The 22,234-nt window shown below is 35.9% G+C and overlaps 7 protein-coding genes across 8 annotated transcripts; 4 read left to right on the top strand and 3 right to left on the bottom strand.

Annotated features, from left to right (window-relative positions):
• The first annotated feature begins 152 nt into the window (after positions 1-152).
• On the top strand, positions 153-1,907 carry LOC106444107 (U-box domain-containing protein 29-like). The gene has a single exon (XM_013885625.3). It carries the CDS (start codon positions 486-488, stop codon positions 1,758-1,760), a length of 1,275 nt encoding a protein of 424 aa, XP_013741079.1. The 5' UTR covers positions 153-485; the 3' UTR covers positions 1,761-1,907.
• A 773-nt stretch (positions 1,908-2,680) lies between these two features.
• Positions 2,681-3,471, top strand: LOC106439548 (protein MKS1-like). Its single transcript, XM_013881022.3, has one exon. The coding sequence runs from the start codon at positions 2,681-2,683 to the stop codon at positions 3,326-3,328; it is 648 nt and encodes a 215-aa protein (XP_013736476.1). The 3' UTR covers positions 3,329-3,471.
• LOC106439547 (uridylate kinase-like) lies at positions 3,446-5,588 on the bottom strand. Its single transcript, XM_013881021.3, has 7 exons — positions 5,241-5,588; positions 4,900-5,041; positions 4,766-4,819; positions 4,375-4,466; positions 4,035-4,261; positions 3,781-3,957; positions 3,446-3,698 (listed from the first exon to the last, which is right to left on the bottom strand). Exons 1-7 carry the CDS (start codon positions 5,438-5,440, stop codon positions 3,589-3,591), a joined length of 1,002 nt encoding a protein of 333 aa, XP_013736475.1. The 5' UTR covers positions 5,441-5,588; the 3' UTR covers positions 3,446-3,588.
• Positions 5,589-6,511: 923 nt separating this feature from the next.
• On the bottom strand, positions 6,512-8,933 carry LOC106439549 (protein S-acyltransferase 11-like). Its single transcript, XM_013881024.3, has 4 exons — positions 8,483-8,933; positions 7,738-7,960; positions 7,360-7,658; positions 6,512-7,260 (listed from the first exon to the last, which is right to left on the bottom strand). Exons 1-4 carry the CDS (start codon positions 8,498-8,500, stop codon positions 6,772-6,774), a joined length of 1,029 nt encoding a protein of 342 aa, XP_013736478.1. The 5' UTR covers positions 8,501-8,933; the 3' UTR covers positions 6,512-6,771.
• An 88-nt stretch (positions 8,934-9,021) lies between these two features.
• Positions 9,022-12,564, top strand: LOC106439550 (DEAD-box ATP-dependent RNA helicase 51). Of its 2 annotated transcripts, none has more exons than XM_013881026.3 (13): positions 9,022-9,207; positions 9,347-9,732; positions 9,814-9,999; positions 10,141-10,326; positions 10,625-10,708; positions 10,900-10,941; positions 11,026-11,094; positions 11,183-11,482; positions 11,573-11,611; positions 11,711-11,815; positions 11,892-11,960; positions 12,061-12,186; positions 12,278-12,564. In XM_013881026.3, exons 2-13 carry the CDS (start codon positions 9,379-9,381, stop codon positions 12,437-12,439), a joined length of 1,722 nt encoding a protein of 573 aa, XP_013736480.1. In that variant the 5' UTR covers positions 9,022-9,207; positions 9,347-9,378; the 3' UTR covers positions 12,440-12,564. The 2 variants fall into 2 exon arrangements, with proteins under 2 accessions (XP_013736480.1, XP_013736479.1); XM_013881025.3 differs by having other exon boundaries at positions 9,078-9,207; positions 9,329-9,732.
• Positions 12,565-13,909: 1,345 nt separating this feature from the next.
• Positions 13,910-14,837, bottom strand: LOC106444108 (early nodulin-like protein 1). Its single transcript, XM_013885626.3, has 2 exons — positions 14,544-14,837; positions 13,910-14,454 (listed from the first exon to the last, which is right to left on the bottom strand). Exons 1-2 carry the CDS (start codon positions 14,728-14,730, stop codon positions 14,084-14,086), a joined length of 558 nt encoding a protein of 185 aa, XP_013741080.1. The 5' UTR covers positions 14,731-14,837; the 3' UTR covers positions 13,910-14,083.
• Positions 14,838-15,714: 877 nt separating this feature from the next.
• On the top strand, positions 15,715-16,439 carry LOC106444109 (oleosin G). The gene has a single exon (XM_013885627.3). The coding sequence runs from the start codon at positions 15,761-15,763 to the stop codon at positions 16,256-16,258; it is 498 nt and encodes a 165-aa protein (XP_013741081.1). The 5' UTR covers positions 15,715-15,760; the 3' UTR covers positions 16,259-16,439.
• Positions 16,440-22,234: the final 5,795 nt, after the last annotated feature.

The following is a 22,234-nucleotide window of genomic DNA, read 5'->3' as shown; positions in this document are numbered from 1 at the left end:
GTTCAGACCAGACCAGGCCCTCATGCACAAATATAGGACCCACTATTATCCATCCACACACTTCTGGCCTCCTAACTCACACGTGTGTAAAAGTCGCACCGTTGGTCAATGCTCCCATCAAAACGCTGATCTACCACCGGTTACAACAACATTTGACCGAGCAAGACAAACTTTGAGTTTTTGACCCAATACCAAAGAAATTAGCTGAACATCTCAATTATTTCGTATTAAATAAAATACTATAGATGGCTTACTTGTCAGTTGAATTTTCCACCTCGTTAACGTTTTATATACACTCTACTATAGTATATCAAGATTTATATATATGAAACTGTCATGTCTTTGAATATTACGAAAGAGTATGTTTTTAAGTTCAAAACGGTGACGCAAGCGTGCGTTTGACTCTGTCTTTAAAACCACCTCTCCTCACTTCCTTCCACACCTTTCACTTACCAATACCATCATCATCCTTTGTCTCTAAACCAATGGGGAGAGATGAAACAGAGACGTACATTACGGTGCCTAGCTTGTTCCGGTGTCCTATATCTCTCGACGTGATGAGATCTCCCGTTAGTCTCTGCACGGGCGTTACCTACGACCGTGCAAGTATCCAGAGGTGGCTCGACGGTGGCAACAACACGTGTCCCGCCACTATGCAGATTCTCCGGACAAAAGATTTCGTCCCTAACCTCACTCTTCAACGGCTTATCAAAGCCTGGTCCGATTCCGTCGGCCGCCGCGCCGGTGTCTCTCCGCCTCGAGGGATTTTAACGGTGGAGGAAGTGACTGAGTCGTTGAGGAGGCTGTCTCTCGAGAAAGACGACGAGATACGTCTGGAGAATCTCTCGAGAATCGTTCGGTTCGCGAAAGACTCTGAGGCGAACAGAGAGTTTCTCTGGAAGAGAAAGGATTTCGCGCCAATGCTGGTCCACATCATCGCCGCCGTGGACGGCGGCACGCGCGCCACGGCGAAGATCAAGCTAGGCCTTCTGGCTATTATGATTTTGGATACTATCATCAAGGGAGGGAAGGAGAGAGATCGTGAACGTTTATCGAAGCTGATGTTAACGGACGTTGGCGGTTGCTTAACGGCGCTTCTCCTAGCGATTCGGCGCGGGAATCTGGAGACGAAAATCGAGTCCGTTAGGGTCTTGGAGATGATCTCGTTTGACCAGAAGTCGAAAGAGATCATCTCAGAACGTGAGGGGATCGTACCGGAGCTGATCAAATCAATCAGCTCCGAGACGGATCCTTCCTTGATGGAAGCGAGTTTATCATTTTTAATCACGATCTCAGCCTCGAAACGAGTGAGATCGAAGCTAGTAGCTGAGAAAACGATCACGAAGATCAAAGACATTCTCCTCACGGAGACAACGAGCGTCGCCGTGACGGAGAAGTCGCTGAAACTGTTGGAGACACTGTCGTCAAACCGAGAAGGTAGGTCGGAGATTTGCGGCGGAGACGGATGGAGGTGCCTGGAAGGAGTGGTGAGGAAGCTGTTGAAAGTTTCGGCGACTGCGACGGAGCACGCCGTGACGATTTTGTGGTGTTTGTGCTACGTGTTCAGGGAGGATAAGAGGGCGAAGGAGACGGTGGTGAGATGTAACGGCGTGACGAAGCTTTTAGTGGTGATTCAGAGCAGCTGCTCGCCGGTGGTGAGACAGATGGCGAAGGATTTGATAAAGGTTTTGAAGGTGAATACATCTGCTTCTGTTTTGTCTGCTTACGAGACGAACACCACTCATATTACGCCGTTTTGATTTTTATAAATGTTATACACTATTTTGAACGTAAATATTGTAAATCATGAGAATTGTTTTTGCTAGTGTGATCAGTTTTGCTAATGTGTATCGTATGTGTTCAGATATCTAACAGTAAAATGGTTAATAGATATCGTATGCTTGAAATGGTACTTCCTTCAACATTCGATTGGCAAAGTTTTTTTTTTGTTAGAAGGAGGATAAAGCCCAACTAAATCATGGATTGATCTGGATTAACAATTAACTATTCGGTTGGGCTTAACTGGATGCAATATTCGGGCTTTAGACCCATTTCTAAATGGCTTCCAAGTTGAATCGAAGAACCGGATTTACTAATTTTTGGATCAACAATAACCGGATTTTTCGTTTGAGAAGAAACAACAAAAAGTCACCAAAATTGACCAATCACAACAATTACGTGTTTACAAAATAACCCAATCAAACATGGTAAGAAATTTCCGACAGGTTAAAAGTATGTGTTTATAGTTTATACTTTATACACAGACTTTTATTCATTTGAGATAAGAATGGTGTCTATACAATACAATACACAAATTATTTTCTTTCATTGTATTCCTGAAAATAAATTAATGATTGAACATTATGATTATTTTGCATATTCTAAGAATCTAAGTAGAGAATCACACATTTTTAGCTATAACATATTTTTGACAAATTTTAAATTTCCTAAATTGAGCATGTGCTTATAAACGTCCAGACGATGGAAACAAAAAGTCAACATTTTGAAAGTCAAACTAATCGGTCTCAGAAAACAAAAATAACTTTGTGTGTTGATGTTTTGGTCAATATACTCGTCGTCAAAACATCCATTCAATTTCTCAGACCAAACACAGAGAAGAAACAAGTTGGATCCTTGCAACAAAAAGTAGTGAACGAGAGAAGCTCTCCCCAAGCTTTTAATGGATCCGTGGGAGCACTTCGCCGGCGGTAATCCTTCCGATCAACAGACTCCAAAACGTCAGCTTCAGATCTGTGGCCCTCGTCCTTCACCTCTAAGCGTCAACAAAGACTCTCACAAAATCAAGAAACCTCCCAGGCACCCTGCTCCACCTCCTCAGCATCACCGCGACCAAGCTCAACCGTACGCTCCTCGAGAGCCGGTGGTTATCTACGCCGTCTCGCCGAAAGTCGTGCACACCACAACCTCCGATTTCATGAACGTCGTCCAGCGTCTCACCGGGATCTCCTCCGAGGTCTTCCTCGAATCAAGAAACGACGGAGATGTGTCACCGGCGGCGAGACTGGCCGCGACGGAGAATGCTAGCCCGAGAGGAGGAAAGGAACCGGTGGAAATCTCGACGGCTATGGAAGAAGCAGCTGAGTTAAGTGGCTATGCGCCGGGAATACTCTCGCCGTCTCCGGCTATGTTACCGACCGTTCCTGCCGGAATTTTCTCTCCGATGTTTCACCTAGGTGGGTTGTTCTCGCCGGCGTTACCGCCGGGATTATTTTCGCCGGCAGGATTAATGAGCCCTGGTTATGCTAGTTTGGCAGCGTCTGCGTCACCAACTTTTGCTGATTTCTTCAGTCACATTTGGGATCCTTAGAGAATAGATTATTAGTTTTTTTTTTTTACATTTTATGTAATTTTATTAACTTGACATTATCCAAAAATTAGTCCAGGGGTTTTAAATGAGTTTTGTGTATTTGTAATGTAAACTATATATTATATAACATCTCATTTAACTTCCAAAACTTTTCAGACAGATAACGTTCCTAGGAAGTAAAGAGGTTTCTGCAAGCTATATATATATAGGAGTTGTAAGATTCTCCTGACCTAAGTTACCATATTAAGGAAGAAGATTCTTCATGTGGCAGTAACAATAGAGTTCCAAGTTCCTCCAATCAATGTGCCAACTCTTTCTCCTTTGATTGCTTTCGCAATGTTTCCAGGCTCAGACAGATTGAAAACCACAACTGTGACCAAAAGAAACATTCTTGTTGGCATTTTAGATGATCATATGTAAGTTTTGAGAGAGTGTGTTTTGAAAAAGCAAACCTGGGATGTTGTTTTCTTGGCATAAAGTGATAGCAGTCATATCCATCACAGAGAGATCCTTTGAGGTTACTTCTTGGTACGTTAGTGATTCGTGGAGGCGAGCGTTTGGGTTTCTTTTAGGATCATCGTCAAAGACTCCATCAACGTTCGTTGCTTTTAGTACTACTTCTGCGTTAACTGTGGGAAAAAAGCGTTTAATAAAATAATTGGAGGAAACTTTAACACAGAAGCTATCTTTTTTTTTTTAAACTTACTCTCAGCACAGCGAAGAGCTGCTGCAGTATCAGTTGTGAAGAACGGGTTGCCTGTTCCGGCTGCGAATATCACAACCCTGCCTTTCTCTAGATGTCTAATTGCTCGTCTTCTAATGTAAGGCTCTGCGACTTCAGACATTCGGAAAGCGGTTTGAACACGTGTTGGGATGCCGATGCTCTCCATTGTCGCTTGGAGAAATATTGCATTCATCACAGTTGCCATCATCCTGTCAGATTATAGATGAACCAATGAGACCAAAAAAGACAGATAGTAAGAGGAACAAGAAGATTGTGATAGAGAAGCTCGTGTGGCACAAGAAGTCAAGAATGGATTTGATACCCGATGTAATCAGCAGAGGAGCGATCAAGGCCACTGCAGCCAGCCCAGGTGGATCCACGAAAGATGTTTCCTCCTCCAACAACAATCGCAACCTGTTGTAAAATCGTAAGAAGATCAATACAGAGCTTAGGGGACTCATCATCATCCTTAACGTATGTTTAAAGCATAGATCTCTCTGTCTTATGACTTTAAGCTCATAACTCTTGTAAATTTGAAGTGAAACTATTTAGATTTCAACACAGTTTGTAACTTCTTCACCTACTAAAATTGCATTTTGTCAATCAACTTGTCTAGGAAAGAGCTCAAAGCTTAATACCTAACCACAAAGAAACGCTAAATCCATGGTTACAGAAACCCATCACAAGAAGAATAAAAAATGTTGGAGAATAACCTCAATGCCAAGCCGAGTCACTGCTGCAACTTCTCTCGCAATGGACATAGTAACCTAGTTAAATCAGTGAGAAACTGGATCAGGCTTCTGGAAAAGAAAGCATAAACAAGGAGGTTTATTGCAACCACAAAAACCTTTGGGTCAATATTCTGTTGCTCGTCTCCAGCAAGAGCTTCACCACTGACTTTAAGCAAAACCCTTCTCCATTTAAGTGGTGGGTTAGATGCTCCATCGAACGAAGGCATTCCAGGAAACGATGACTGGCCGTTTAACCCACTGAAAATTACAGATGATGGCACAACAATTTAACAAGAGCAGCCAAAAGTGTTAAGATTTACTTCAACCCAGCAACAAAATAGAAGTTTGCAATATGTTTTAGCCAAATCCTAAACCCTATAGCCAAAAGTGTCATCATTGAGGAATTTCCACAAACACCTGGTGAGCATAAAGGTTAACAGCTTAAGACTAATACTACCTCCCATTCATGGGCTCTGGAGTTGAGCCATTGTTGGAGGACAAAGAAGAAGAGCAGGTGATAAATACACGCCTGCTGGCATTTTGATCGGAGAAGAGATTACGATGGCGAAGGGTGAGAGGGACGAAAGAGGTTCGGGAAATAGAAGAAGAAGAAGTTGAGATTGGCGAGTAAGAAGTGAGGGGCAAGGGAATCGACATTGACGGAGAGGGCAAAGATAAAGAGAATTGAGATGATGCTGATGATTTATCAGTAGAGAAGCGTCGCCGGCAAGGAGGAGAGGTTTGAGTTTGCGAAGATAAGGTCTGGTTCGAATGTAATTAACTAATCAAACTTGTCGTGTTCTCTCAGTTGAACATATTTTGATTTTGTTTTCTATATAATAAAATAATTAAGAAAAAAAACAAGAAAATTTCCTTGTCTTTTTAGTTTACTTTTACAAAATTAGCTTTCAATTAAAAAATGAGTTAGGTTTTGAGGATGAAGTTTCAAATTTTAGAAAATAAAAACTAAAAATTTCAAAATTAAAAAGGTTATTTTAGTCTTTTTTTATTAGATTATTTTGGTGACAAAAACTTAAAAATAGATATTTAAGAGAATTGTCTAAAAACAAAGAATTCACCATATTTAATGTTATATTTTTATTATTTAATACAAATTTTATTATGTATAAAATTTTGATAGATGAAATTTTGATATGTATGGTTTTAGTTTTAAACATATGTAGTAAGAATAGTAAAATATTTTCATTTAAACATACACTTTTCAGATTCCACAAATTGTATACAAAATATTAAAAGTATTAGCAAAAATCAAAGTATTTATACATAAAATATAGATTATATATATGTAGACTTATAATATAATTGAAAACATAAACTGAACAATATATACATCATTCTCAAGTTCCCAACTTAGAGCATCTCCAATGTATTATCTCATTTTTTACTCCAAAATGGTGCAACACCAAAATGGAGTAAGGTTTTACTCCAATGTATTATTCCATTTTCCACTCCAAAAATAATATTTCTTAAATCGATCAGATCAGCAACATCTCAGCAACTATAGCAAAGTTTCTTGGAAATGGACAGGCCATACTACATCTTACACAAGCATTGCAGATGCCCTTGCATTCAGAATCTTCCACTTCTCTTTCTCGACATAGTGATATGGAAAGTTAGATCAAATCTCAGAGATCTAATCTAGTTGTGACAATGTTGATTTGTTTGTTATCCCCTTTGTTCATACTTCTTTGGATCAATAAAACTAAATAGATGAAAGAAAACACTTTTCCCAAAGACTCCACGGATACTGTTATTATTGAATTCAAGGCATGTCAGGGAAGCAAAATTTTACAATCTTGAAACAAAATGTACCAACCATCTTCTATGAACATGAGTTTTCACAAACGAGATACAAACTTTGCTCATCTTCATTACCTGTTAGCTCCAAGTCTGATTAATGTATAATGACCAAAAACAAGCTCCAAATGTTGCAGGAGGGGGAACATCTTGCGCTCACCATTCTCTTCTCATGTCTTATGTCTCTTCCTCAAGTTCCTTATAGTCGGCAAGTACCTTTCAATCAAAGGCGGACATCCAAAAAACTTTAAAAGATTCCCACAGCTCTTTTCACCATCTTCCTCGCTTCCCTGAGAACTCAAATGGCTCAAGTAAGTCTTGCCTTCATAGATATAGCTAAGCTGTTGCCACAGCAAAACACTCAGCCCAATCGCCACTGAAAAACTCGCCACAAAGAGGTATACTAGAACAAGGCCTCGTACAGAGACGAAGATAGCGTTGGCTATGTAAGCAAGCGTGATGTTCTTCACCACTCTCAGAACAGACAAACTATTAGCATGTGCCATGTCGGATGCATACGCTGCTTGGTTTTCCAGAGGTGGCAGGATATGAATCAAGGTGTATACACACATAACCGCAGCGTAGATTGTGCTTATGACCGCTGAGATAAGGAAGGCGATGAAGTTTTTGTGATTGCCCGCACCAACACAGTTACCAATCTGCAAATAATGAGAGAGTCATTAGCCTTAGAGCACATCTTAAGGTATAGGTAAACAAGTTTAGTAACCAAGTACTCTATGTGAAGCAAGGAGACTTACAAAGGGGCAGTGATGATCCATGTCGAGGACACACATGCCACAGGTGCGACAGTGATGGGTTCTAGGCGACTTTGGTTTGGAGCAGTGGTGACAAAAGGTGTAGTTGTTAAGTGCGCCGCTCCCTACTCCAGGGTGGGTTCCATAAACAATATCTATTGGTTTCCCGGCGCACTTAAAAGCAACAAGGATGAATGTTGATAGTGTTGATATCGCCAGAGACACTGCTGCAACGGAATGGAAAATCCCACAAGCCAAGCTGATCGAAAACACGACCGGAAAGGCTGCCCAAATCCCACCACCTGCAGTTCCTTTCCAAAATGAGTATATCATTTCTAAAACTTATGTTGTCCTTTTGGACTACTTAGAGGAGGAACTTACATATGACAAAGAGCATAAAGACAGCAAGAATAACAACAAAACACCGGTCGCGGAAACGTCTCAACCCGAAGTTTCTGGTTTCAAGTCTGACTGGATTCTGATTGGTGATTGCACCACACCAGCCACACTTAAAAACAGGTGCGTATGAGGGAAGAACAAGGTTTAGTCCACAGCCCCAGCAAATTGTTTCATACTCTTCGTTTATGGTCGTAACAAAACTACCCTGGAGAAAAAAACAAAGAAACAGTTATATTTTCAGTGCCTAACGCTATTTCTCACTTCGCTCTTTAAAACCTACGCAAGAGAACAGTCCCACTATGCAATGGTCACCTAAACATCAGTAGCAGATGCAGTAACTAGCGTATCAAACGTGTAAACACACACAAACACTAGAACTACTACCAAGACATCCCAGCTCCATGATTGCCTAAACTCTATAATGTTACCTGAACATATCTCTACTAAATATTGATCCCATTATTGAAGCTAGTCCCTTAGCTCAGATATGAAGGATTTGCATCACATATATAATGCCATTTTGGATGAAGTCTGAACTCTTTGTCCTATATTTTCCAATTATATATACTCTGAAACTAGTTTACAAGATTCTCCTGACATTCATAAGCTAATTCCAAAGCAAAACTATGAGCATCTTGATCTCCTAAACGGGTAGTAAAACTAGTTTCAAGAATGTATCCACACCCTCAGGCATCAGAAGTTGAGATCTTGAAGAGAATGCACTAACCTGGGAAGATTCTTCCATGGCTTCCTCAGAGATCGATCAGAAGATTAGCAAAAGCTGAGAATCACAAACTCAAAATCTGCTCTTTATAGAAGAAACCCAAGGCGCAAGAGAATATTCGAAATCTCTAATCATAGGCTAGGTTCAACGTTGTTGATTCGCAGATCAGAACCATCAGCTCCTCCTCCCTTAAAGCTACGGCCTTTCCACTGAGATCTCAGTTTTATCAATCCGAGATTGCTTGAAGATCGATACAAGGCATCAGATTCTTCACATGCGTTTAGGGTTGACCATCTTTACATCCACCGATGAAAATGAGAAACTCAAATTCCTTCTCTCTATATAACTCTATAGAGCAATCTACCGTTAACGAATGGCACCGTTAGCGACGGCAGACACCCACCGTGAAATTTTGATCGGAATCAAAGGGAGAAGGAGAAGACGTCTGATGATCACAGCGGCGAAGAAAATGAAATTTACTTTTGCATTTAAAGGCCCTCCCAATATTTTAGTTTCTTTTTTAGTCCTTATATTATGAATTCTTTATAATATTATACCGGATTAAAAATCATTATTCTAATACAGCCCAAAACAGAACTTGTTACAAGTTATTACAAGACTCGTTTAAACCCTAAACCTTGTCTTGTCTCTGCGCCGCCTTGTCACTCTGATATCTCTCTAAAGTTTCTCTTAGCTGGCGAATCCTTGGAGTGCTTTCGTTTCTACATGTAAGTACAAACTTTTCCTGTTCTATTGTAATACACGAGCTATTACAATCTTCACCCACCTTGGTTTGGTTTACAATCCTAAGGCTTCGATTTTTAGAATCTAAATTCACGGTTTTTTTAGAATCTAAATTTGCTGCAGAGAGTTGGTTGATTGGGATTTGGAGCTCAGACATGGTTGAGCTGGAGAAGAAGTCCAGTGATGAGATGAAGAAGAGGATAAGAAAGCGTAACCGTGGGAAAAAGAGTGAACTTCAGAAGACGAAAGAAGAAGAAACACACTTGGTAGAGGAGAACGCAGATGAAATCCCAAACAAGAAAGAAAAGAAGGTTAAGAAAGTGAAGTCTCAGGAAGAAGACAAAACCGAGGAAGAGGTGGAAGCAAAGGAAGAAGAAGAACTAGATGAAGAGAAGAAGATGGTTGTTGTTGGGAAAGGGATAATGACTAATGAGACTTTTGAATCCTTGGAGTTATCTGAGCAGACTTTTGAAGCTATCAAGACGATGGGCTTTGAGCACATGACTCAAGTACGTAAACATCTTGAACCTTGTTTTTGATGTTTAGACATGATTTGCAAAACAATGTCTTAATCATTTGCTATCATTTAGATTCAAGCTGGGTCTATTCCTCCCCTTTTGGAAGGGAAAGATGTTCTTGGTGCTGCCAGGACTGGTTCCGGTAAAACCCTTGCTTTCCTCATACCGTCTGTGGAGCTGCTCTTTAAAGAGCGTTTCTCTCCTCGTAATGGGACTGGTGTCATCGTTATTTGCCCCACTAGAGAACTTGCTATCCAGGTAAAATGCCTTCTTTATCTACCATACTGTCATCGTGAGTAGATGAGTCTTGTAATTGTTGCAGTGCGCCGTGTAGAACAAACCTGTCTTGTTCTCATCTTTGATGTAGATGACTCATTGTACTGTTTTTGATATTTTCAGACAAAAAATGTGGCGGAGGAGCTACTGAAGCACCATTCGCTGACGGTCAGCATGGTTATTGGTGGCAATAACAGAAGGACAGAAGCACAACGTATTGCGAATGGTTCTAATTTGCTGATTGCAACTCCTGGGCGTCTTCTTGACCATCTTCAACATACAAAGGGTTTCATATATAAACACCTCAAGGTACTCTCCTTTTCATTCTTCTAATTGGCAAGTCTTCTTTTTGATAAGTAGAAGTTAGAATACTATTACTGTTGATCCACATGGACAAACAATTATAGTTGAAGAGCCGTAGGTGAACTATAGACAGAAGCTTATTGCTGTCTTCATTCCGCGGCCTTTGTGATAGGATAAAAGAGGGAAAACGACAGAATCTTTGGTTTATAATTATATATATTTTTAGCTTGGGTTGTACCTGTACTTATAGTTATATGACTAATACTGGATATTTAATCTTTATATTTGTTCCATCAAATTGCAGTGCCTTGTGATCGATGAAGCTGATAGGATACTGGAAGAAAATTTTGAGGAAGATATGAACAAGATTCTAAAGATTTTACCGAAGGTAAATTATCTCTTTGTGCCTTCAAACCTTCCAGTATGAAAGATTCCTTTTAAAGCAACATGCTATGGTATTGCTATTCCCTTCAGCTGAAACCATCTGGAGAAATAGCATTGCAAATCATGTGCCAGAGCGTTTGGCTTTACTATGGTTTAGATTTTGTTCTGATTAAAGCTCTTACTATGTTTCTGCAGACTAGGCAAACCGCACTATTCTCTGCCACCCAAACCTCCAAGGTACTATTCTTTAGCTGCTATATTGTCACTATTAGTTTACTTGCTGTTATTTAATTATGCTTACTGATTGGTGAATCATTGCAGGTTCAAGATCTTGCCCGGGTGTCATTGACGTCTCCTGTTCTTGTTGATGTCGATGATGGTAGACGCAAGGTATGAATCAAAAGAAACACACTTATAATGAAAATCTTAAGAAGCATGCCATGGAGATTTTACTTAATTAAGTTTCCAAAACTCTTAGGTGACGAATGAAGGATTGGAGCAAGGCTACTGTGTTGTTCCGAGCGAGAAAAGGCTTCTCCTTCTAATCTCTTTCTTGAAAAAGAACCTAAACAAGAAAATAATGGTCTTCTTCTCGACGTGCAAGTCGGTTCAGTTCCACGCCGAGATCATGAAACTCATCAACGTCGAGAGCTGTGACATCCATGGAGGGCTGGATCAGAACCGAAGAACTAAAACCTTTTTCGACTTTATGAAAGCAGAGAAAGGTATCTTGCTGTGTACTGATGTTGCTGCTCGTGGTCTCGACATTCCTTCCGTGGTACGTATTCTTCTAGCATTGATTATTAACGCTCTTATATACTCAAATAGTTTAATGAAATAAGATTGTGCTGGATCTTGTTAAATGTAGGATTGGATTATACAGTATGATCCTCCAGACAAGCCAACGGTATGAGAAGTACTTTGGTTTGGTTTCTCTATATCCCATTATGTCTGTTTTGTGTGCATCTTAGTCCTTAGATTGTTGGTTGGTGATGCTGTTTTTCAGGAGTATATCCATAGGGTTGGTCGAACAGCCCGTGGAGAAGGAGCAAAGGGAAAGGCATTGCTTGTCTTGATCCCTGAAGAGCTTCAGTTTATTCGTTACCTCAAGGTTTGAATAGTTTCTGGATTTTTTTTCTTGAACTGTTCTTGAACTTGTTTTAATGGTTGGTACTCTTAACATGCAGGCTGCAAAAGTACCTGTGAAAGAGCTTGAGTTCAATGAGAAGAAGCTTTTGAATGTTCGGTCTGCTCTGGTAATAGTTCTGATTCAGTCTTTTTTGTGTGTGAATAACTTCCCATTTGTAAATTGGATGCGTTGTGATAAGAGCATCGTTTATTGCTCTTGTCCTGCAGGAGAAGTATGTTGCCAACGACTATAATCTGAACAAGATAGCCAAGGAAGCGTACCGGGCTTACATCGCAGCATACAACTCGCATTCTTTGAAAGACATCTTCAATGTTCACCGACTTGATCTTCAGGTAATGTTCACACACAAATAAACTATATGGTTCTTGCAAGGTTAGAAGATGATAAGGGTTTTCATATTTTTTTGTAATGGGATGTTCACAGGCGGTTGCTCTATCGTTCTGCTTCTCTTCGCCGCCAAAAGTGCATCTGAACATAGAAAGCGGAGCTGGTAAGGTGAGGAAGGCGAGGAATCAGCAAGGCCGCAATGGCTTCTCTCCTTACAGTCCCTATGGCAAAGGCAAGTCCACACCTAAAGAGGCATGATGTGTTCTCGACCTGCCTTTTTGTTTTACTAGTTACCACCAAGTTTTGTCTAAAGAGTAACGTTACTGCGTTTCTTGTAATACTTCAGATCTTTGGGTTGTTATAAGAATTATTTGGTTAATCTATGGCAGCTCTTTTTTTTTATTATATAAGAAAAAAACTAAGAAATACTCTTAAAATCACCAAGTTTTTGTTCAAAAATTAGTACACTGACGAAATTTTCTAAAATAATATTTATTGAAGGATAAAAAGAAAAATTTATATTTATAGATTTGAGTTGAGTAATCAAAATTTAGGGTATATTAGGATTTAGAGGGGTTTATTGAATTAGGTATTTGGAAGAATTCTGGTTTTTGGCAAATCTTACCTTATTGGATTTAGTATTTATAAAACCTTTTACAAATCCATAGTTATTGAACTTATCATTTGTATAAATCCCATTAAATCACCCCTTATTGGAAAATTGAAATTTCATAAATAATATTTATCAAGAATTATTTTGGATTATCTGAAAAAAATTTTGTAGTCAAAATTCAGTTAGAGCAAATACCACCTAATGAGATGGTATTTCACAAAAATAAAAAAGGGATTTCATCCTCTTCATCTTATCATCCGTCAAAAATTACGAATGCGACTAGATGTAGTTCTATTACCCTATGTGATCCCATAAAGCTGTGCTATCACCACTGACTATCATCATTCCCGACCACTGTCAATAAACGCTAGTCGCAGACGTTTTCACCATGTCGGTTCCTGGACCCACTACTAGATATACACTTAACATGGTTCAGTTATGTTCTTTTAACAAAATTTTGTTTACTTGATCTGATGATGATTCATATGTTGCAGTATTATTCAGTGTGATGATGAGTCTCTTAAGATATTTAAAGTTTTTGTTTACTCGTGATAGAAATGTTTGTTTCCAGATTTTCTGTGGTTAATTTATAAAAGAAATTTAAAGTTATTCATATCTGAAACTCCTAAATCCATTTTAACCACCTCCTAAAATTTTGTTTAAATCCCGAGTTTTTATAAAAATCCTTTGAATTTTGTATTTGACGAAATCCTCCCAAATTATCAGTTCAATAAGCCCTCCTTAGAGTTTAGGATGTAGAGTGATTTAACATTTTTATTGATTAATTTTCTTTTTTTTTGCCTAAAAGATTCATGTTATAGTTTTTTTACTTTTATTAAAAAAACATTTAAAATTGTATTTTCCAATACATTGTTTTTCTTAATTAATTATTCCCAATAACTTTTAACCAATGAAATTTTATTAAACACAATTGTATTTTTTGAAAAGTATAATTTTTCATTAATTAATGTCTTGAAAATGTAAAAAATGTATCTTTTTTAAATCAAATTTTTTTTCTAAAAAATTGATCTATAAGGAACAGAGGGAGTATATACTATTTTGAGAATTTTTTTAAATGTCAATAAAAACTTAGAAATGATAGGGGATTTGCCCAAAAAATAAGAAGTTGAAATATAAGAAAATGTAAAAGAACAAAATAATTAAGGCTACAAGAAATGAAACATGTTGATTGAAACCAAGACCGGTCAATGTATTTATTTGGAAAGTCACAACTCAAGAAGTAAGAACGATGCAGCCTAATGATGAATGAAACAAATGCTCAACCGTGACTAAGCCAAACCAAAAATCGAAACAACAAGAACTGCAATGGCAAGAAAGCCAGAACTGCTGCACTGGATTGAGGTTTTAAACGCACTGCTCTTCTTGTGAGTTGAAGTCGGGAGAGATGGAGATGAAGACGAGGAAGAAGAGGAAGGAGGAGGAGAGTCTGGTGAAGACTCAGTCTCCATGACTTTAATGATCATCTTCTGACCCTTTTCACAGTGGCCGGAGATACCACTAATGAAGTAAAACAAACCAGGACGGTCTAGTTTAAAAACCGTGTCTTCGTTGTTCGAATAGAGTTGAGGTTTAGTCGCCTTGCATTTCTTATACTCTTCTTCTGACACCACTAACACTGAGTCTTTCGTGTAGTTGAAACCTTCACAAAAAATCAAGAATCCCAACAAAAAAAAAGTTCATATATACATGTAAAGATGAAAACTGCATATAGAGAAAGAAAACACTTACGGACAGTGTCGCCAACTTTAAACCGGTTGTGTGAAGCCCAATGGTTAAACATATCTCCGTGAGTCTTAGATTGTGGTACCATCCAACCATCTTCTCCTCCGACTTCAAACTCAGTGCTTGAAACACATGAAAACATATAAATCGAAACAAGAATGACAACGAGAGTGATCTTCTTTGAGGAACTCATTTGTTTTTATTTTTTGGATTGATATCAAGGGAGCTCTGTTGTTATTGCTTGTGAATGCTGTGAGGTTTTGAGTTTAAAAAGAGTGAGAGACTTCGACGTCTGGTTAGTCTTGTCCACATCTTGAGGGATACTTAACGGGTATATGTTTGACTTGGTATTTTACTTTTGTTTGAATCAATAAGATAATATGTGAAAACAACACGACGTGAAGTTGTTGGGGAATATCAGATTTTGTGGGATTCGTACGCATGGTTTGCTCTAGTCTTTGGCATTTTATCCAACCCGAAACATATTTGAAATTCTATGGATATACATGGTCCAAAACATTTATTCTAAAAGTTTGGAGTCAGGCAATAACCATTCGAATAGATCCGGATCCATTACTAACATTTTTAAATCCTTCCAAATATTTAACATGTCTTTTATTATACTTTAATATTATAAATATATTTATAGTATAAGAAAATTACATTTAAATATCATAAACTAATTCAACTCCATCAATGATTAGTAAAGATAACTTCAAAAACTTATTTGTATAAAAATGTTAATCAATATTATCATATATTTGCTTTTAGTCAATCATATATAATTCTAATAAAATTATTTGTTAATACAAAATTTCACGTTTAAAACAAAATTATTATGTAACAATACACTTACTAAATATATTTATCAATAAAAAATTTCATAAACAACGGTAAATTACTTTTACAAATAATACTACTACAAAAATATAATTATGTTTACATATAATAAAAATTAAATGAAAATATGTCTCTTTATCCTATATGTCTTTTACATTGTTGTTCTTGTTGTGGCAAATAAACCGAGCCAAACAAACCAATACTAAGCCACATCTAAACCAAAATTTTGATCTACGACAACTAAAAACAAAGACACAATCTCCACGTGTTTGCAAACCTTGCATGAATGCCACCTCAAAGCTAAATTTGTCCTCCATATGTTTTACCTTTTCCTCTTTTTGTTCTCTTGTCACCCACACAAAAGCAATAATCACTCTCTACAAATGGCGGAAACATTTTCAAGCGGCGATGCTCAATATCTCCCCATTTACGGTGGGGGTGGCACCACCGATAGCAACAGCCCATACGCTTCGCTTCTCTACCTTCTCCGATCTCATTCACCAACCTCCTCAGAGCTCTTTAGTTACATCGGTCTCTTCGTCTCTGTTGGAACCCTCCTTTTCCTTCTCGGCATAGCCGTCACCGCATCAGCCATAGGCTTCATAGTGTTTTTTCCGTTAATCATCATCTCGAGCCCGATCTGGCTTCCTGTTTTTGTCGTTGTTGGTGTGTTCTTATCGGTAGCTGGATTTCTTGTTGGAACGTTGGCCTTGGGGTCGTGGACGTACCGTTATTACCGGGGCATGCATCCGGTTGGATCGGATCAGATGGATTATGCACGTAGTCGGATCTATGACACGGCCTCTCACGTCAAAGATTACGCTAGAGAGTATGGTGGATATTTCCATGGTAGGGCTAAAGATGCGGCCCCTGGTGCTTGAGTCTTGACCTGAACCGGTCTGTATAGTCTAGTTCATGTGGTATTAACCGATCTTGCTTCGGATTATGGAGGGTGAACACGTTTTCATGTCAGTATTACGTTTTATTTTCACGTTTATTAGAAGAAAAATAAGATTATATTTGGTTTATGTTCAAGCTTTATAAGATTTTAATTTGGGTGCATACACGTTCGTCGCTTGAAATGTTATATTTCATTTTGTCGGCGAGTATTTTACATCTTTCTAGTTTTTTTATATGATCAACTGTCTTTCGATTAGTAATATTTTAAATAATAGATATCGAAAGAATCAGGAGTGTATATATAACTACATAGGATCGCTTCACAATAAATGCATGATAGATTGATAGGAGCATCTTGCTTATTTTCATACGATAGGGAAGAACATGTTACATCCTTCTACGATAGGGAAAAATATGTTACATCCTTCTTGTGTCGTTTTTTCAATAAAGAAGTTTATTTATATGATTTTTAGAAAACTCAAGTTAATTAGAACTTTAGAAGTTACAGACTTAGAGAGCCTCTGTATTCCCACAAACTATTAATTGATTTTACAACCCTAATTATACGTTTCGTGGACATGACAATTGTCCATCTTCGAATTTTTAGTATCTTTGTAATATTGAATCTCTGACCAAAACAAATTAGATTGAATCTACCGGACAAAAAATACGGAGTCCTATGCAAATATGTTATGAGTGAATTAAATTTTATAGGAAACTTACCTTTATTGTATCAAAAATTTCACTATTTTTATTTGCTAAACGTAATAATATTACACAATAATATGCATAAAATATGTGATGTTAGTAATTCATCACGATACTTTTATAATTAAAAATCAAAAACTAAAATATCTCATATAAATGTAAAATATATAAAAATAAATTATAACGTCTAGGTTTTACCTAGGTCTAGGCCCCGAATAATCTGCCTATGCTTTAGTTTTTTCTATAAAACGTTTAAGGTTTTACCTAGGTCACGAATAATCCGCTTATACTCTAGTTTTCTCTATAAAGCGTTTAGTTACCGTCTAGCAATTTATGAATATTGAATGTCATCCACCGGATAACAAGACAACAACGAACTAGTGAATATAGTTACCATTTCATCAGAAATCAAAATTTTAATCGGTCATAAAAATAATTTGAACCAACACTCATCCAAAAAAATCTATCCGAAACCAAACCACAATCTAGATGAATCCAAATATTTTCTTCCTGAAAAATTTGGAATCGGAAAAACTGACATTAATAAACCTACACCTAAGAAAACAATCTTAATAGATCCGATCTGATAAAATCTGTTTAACCAACTGACCAAACTTTTATAATAGTATTAATAAAATTAAAAAGTGATTAAGGATGAAAGCAAAAGAAAGAGAGAAGAGAGAGAGACAATCTCTTCTCCTTTATGTATTGACATTCTTGTTGGTCTACTATTTTTACTTAAACTTTTTACCATAGTAACAATTTAAATTAATATAATATTGGGAAAAACTTTTGAAATATTAGTATTTTTAGAGAATTTTCATCGCTAAATTATGCATGAGGTTTTTAAAATTGAATTAAAAAATCAATTTAAATAAGTGAGAAAATTAAGATAAGTTCTAGAACAAGGACTTTTAAAAACTCTTTATGACTAATTTTACAGATGTATTTCAACTACAATTTCATTTGATTTTTTAAAAATTTAAAATATATAAATAATTTTTTTTTTATATTTACGAGAAGTATACTGGCCCCCACTTTGTAGGTCCAGATTAGTCACGTGGCAGGCTTAGAGTCTTTGGTGACTGCTTTGGATCAGGCCACGTGTTGGTCTCCTCGGACCGAAGAACCCATGTGAAAACCTCGGTGGCCAGTGCGAGTCGAACCCGGAATCGTACTTGCAGCCGCAAGCCGTATACCACCAAACTAACTCGTCCTGGTTTATAAATATAAATAATTTATAATATCATGATTTTTTTTTTCTTTTGGATATCCACCATACCTAACCGATAATCGTGCTCTTAAATAGTCTCGCCGTAAAAGATAGTTTTCTTCCAACAAGACATATAATTCAAAGCTATTATTAATTATATCACTTTTCCATATATATTATTCTGTTAAAAATAATACATGGACGTCAACTTCCAACAAAACATATTAATTCAAAGTAATCTGAATTTGCAAATATGTGAATCTTATCACTAAATGGTTCCACGAAAAGTTGACCCTAGTGCACATTTTGGATCACTGTATTGCACAAAATAAATTTGAATTTTCAAATTTTATTGTTGTTTTTCATTAGTACAGTTTTGCTTAAAACCTTCTGGTATTAATTTGGTTTTTTTTTTTTTTGCTAAAATAATTTAGTTTGTTTCATCTCGTTTTTTTATTTATAACAGCTGATAGGAAGAGACACACTGTATTCTACTATTTACTATATGGTGATACATCTAATAATAATTAAGTAGAAAATCGCAACCACATCTAAAAATGATATTACCCAAATAGTCAGTGAATGAATAATGAATTAAACTGAAGAGGCGAGACTATACTATGCAAGTATGCATGATTGTCAGTTTCATTTGATATGAGATCTACCCACAGCTAAGAAGACTTAGGGGCGAAGCTAGAAATTTTGTTTAAGGAAAACATAATTTATATTATATAAAAATTGAGATTATAAATCATCGAAATTGTTTACATTTAAAACAACGAATCATATTATTTTCAAAAATGTTAATATTTTTAAAAAATTAGTAATAACAATTGTTTTCAAAAATGTTAATATTTCTAGAAATTTATTAATAACAAAAGTTGAGTTGTTAAGATTTAAGAGAGGATCAAAGCTAAGGTTTAATTAAGTGACGATCGAACCTGAGAGTTGAGATGTTAGGGGGTGCACAACCTATGTTTTACCATCAGACATTCAGACCTATCAAATCTTAATTCATTTATCTCACATATTTTGATACATAAATAATATTACGGGTGCCATAGAGTACAAGGTGGCTTTGCCCCCGTGGAAGACGATATAAAATCCGTGTGCTTTGGCTCACTTTTCCAGACCTATATCTATAGATATTCACAATCTTTAAGAATTTGAATCTTATCAATCAATATTTATAGCATGTGTCCAAATAACACTAAAGTCATTAAACCACTGTACACATGAATTTGTTTTTTTTTGGATCAATCTGTTATTGTACACATGAATTTAAAATTCATTCTAGGCCAGTAAGGTTATTTGAGTCTATAATGGGCCTCGGATCTTTACTTTTGAAACACCTACTTGCTGAAGGCGCAACCTCATTGCTCCAAACAAATAAAATTAGTATTTTAATAGAATTTATTATTTTTTGTATATTTTGTCATCTGAATATTTAATTACTATATATTTTTTTTAACAACAATTACTATATTTTAGTTTGAAAAAGAAGAGTTCAGTGGTTTAATAATAAGTGACAAGTATTATTACGATTTCTATAAATATCTCAAAGTTTTCTTTCGAGAAAATCTATGTCTTCTTTACTTGGATACTCTATAAGTGCCTATGAAAAGGCCGATATCGTTTTAATTTGTAAGTGTTGTTATTCAAAATTCATGTATTATTTTTAAGATGGACAAGTCAATTTTATATCAAATTAAAATGTTAAGATAAACCGGGCCTCGTAGTCTGGTGGTAAAGGAACCTCGGCTGAGGTGCCCGCCATCACGAGTTCGAGCCACGGCCACAGCAGATTTAACATGGTTTCCGTTTAGCCTCCAGAACTTTCTTCGCCAGTTCCGGTTGGACGCGGTGGGATAGTCGGACTAAGTGAAAAGTCCGGATACATAGTTTATCAAAAAAAAAAATGTTAAGATATTGACCATTAAATATTATTTGTATTCATATTTAAATGTAAATATTTTACAAATTGATGTTAAAAACTTTGGTAAAGACTATAATGAAAACTAGATTTTGATCCGCACGTTCGTGCGGATGTTTTTTTTTTTTAAATGATGCTATTTGATTTTTATGTCACTATTTAGGGTTGGGAAAAAACTCGAATTCGAAGAATTGAACCGGTCCCAATCCGAATAAGTAGTACTAAATCCGAACCGGAATTGATTAAATATCCAAATTATTCAAAATTTTGGTATTTGAAAAACTGAAATCTAATCCGGTTCGAACCGAAGTATTTTGGATATCCAAAATAGATTTATACTTATATATATTAATTATTTTTAGATTTTATATATATAAAAACATCCAGAATATATATGGTACTTTTAAGTTTGCTTAAATGTTTGAAAATATATACAAATAATCAAACGTAAATATCTTAAATAGTTAAAATATACTCAAAACTCTAAAAATACTTAAATAATTATTAATTCTCTATCCAAATATTTAAACCAAACCTATTTAAATTGATTATCCAAATCCGAACCAAATCCTCAAAGATCTGAAATGAACATGAAATCCTAAAAAGATCCGAAAACGAACCTGAACGCCCATCCCTAATCACTATTATATATATCCTATACGTGTCATCATAGGTTACAAAATATGTATTATCATATAATTAATCGTATTTTATACGTACCATCAAATAAGTTTTCTTATAATAATAATATTTTATACGTACAATCATATAAATAATCACATAAATTATATTTTAAAATTTAATGTGAAATATAAAAACCATAATTTAAATTGATGTTTGAAATTGGACTTTGTATTGTATTTTTCTTATATATATATTGAAAATATTTTTATAATAGTTATTGGAAAATATGTTAGTAAAAATCAAATTTTGAATATATATTTATTTTTGAATGAATTTTTGATATAAATCAATTTTAAATTATTATTTTGATTTGAATATATATATCAAGTAACATAGATCCATTACTTTTTAATATAATGTAATAGACTTCCAATCTTTTAGTAGTATAAACCTATTATTTTTTTTTAACTTAGTGCTATCCATGCAAACAGTACTATTTTTTAACTACTATTTATATTGTCAAACAATCTCAATGTGTAATTCAATTTTAATATATAGATGCAGACATTAAATATTAATATTATGTATATATATATATATTCAAATCTTAAGTGGAGATTCAAATTCTTTATGTATTGTGTAAGTTTGCACCGGGGAAAAAGTCATGACAATCGAATTGAATAATATACTGATGAAATTACAAAAACGAAGAACTGTATTTTTGTTACAAAACACTGTGTTTTGTTACAAAAAAACTGTGTGTTTTGTTACAAAAATGCTAACTTTATTCAAAGTCAAAATTTGTGTGCAGGGATAAAAATGAGAAAATAAATATTAATCAACCACATCGAAGCATGCTTTTCCGCATCGACTCGTGTTGTCTAGCTAGCCGTCCAAAGGAGATAATCAGTGAGGAAAGTCCCGAGTCCGAAGAGATTTTGGATTTAGATGTGAAACTTTCTGATTCAAAAGAAAAACAGTATATGTTGGAAAGAAAAGAAAAACTCTGAATAAATGGCAACTGAATCGAAATGGTAACACCATTATATAAACAATAGGAATGTATAGGAAAAAGAAAAGAAAATATGAATAAGGAGAAATTATTGTTTCTTCTCAGATTTAGTGAGAAAAATAACTTTTTTCTATAATTTTCTAAGAAGAAAGAATGGAAATTTTTTTTTTTCTAAATAATGTAATTTTATAAGAATGATAAAGAATTTTATGAATATGTATTTCAAGTGTAGTCTGTAAAAGTATACCGTACCACTTGGTGAGTGTGGTCTGCTCGGATCTGCGTTAACTGATGATAAAACATTTCTAGGCAAGACTAGAACTACCTCAACCACACAGGTTTTGATAGCAAATCGATATACAGTTGATCATCCGCAAGTGGTCTTTAACAAAAAAAAGATAAAGAATTTTATGTTTCTTATTATTCCACTGTTCACCAATCAAAAACTAAGTATCACCATGAAGGTA

The sequence above is a fragment of the Brassica napus genome, chromosome A3 (genome assembly GCF_020379485.1).
Source record: "Brassica napus cultivar Da-Ae chromosome A3, Da-Ae, whole genome shotgun sequence".
Classification (NCBI taxonomy): Eukaryota; Viridiplantae; Streptophyta; class Magnoliopsida; order Brassicales; family Brassicaceae; genus Brassica; species Brassica napus.
This window is presented reverse-complemented; position numbering and strand designations above follow the sequence as displayed.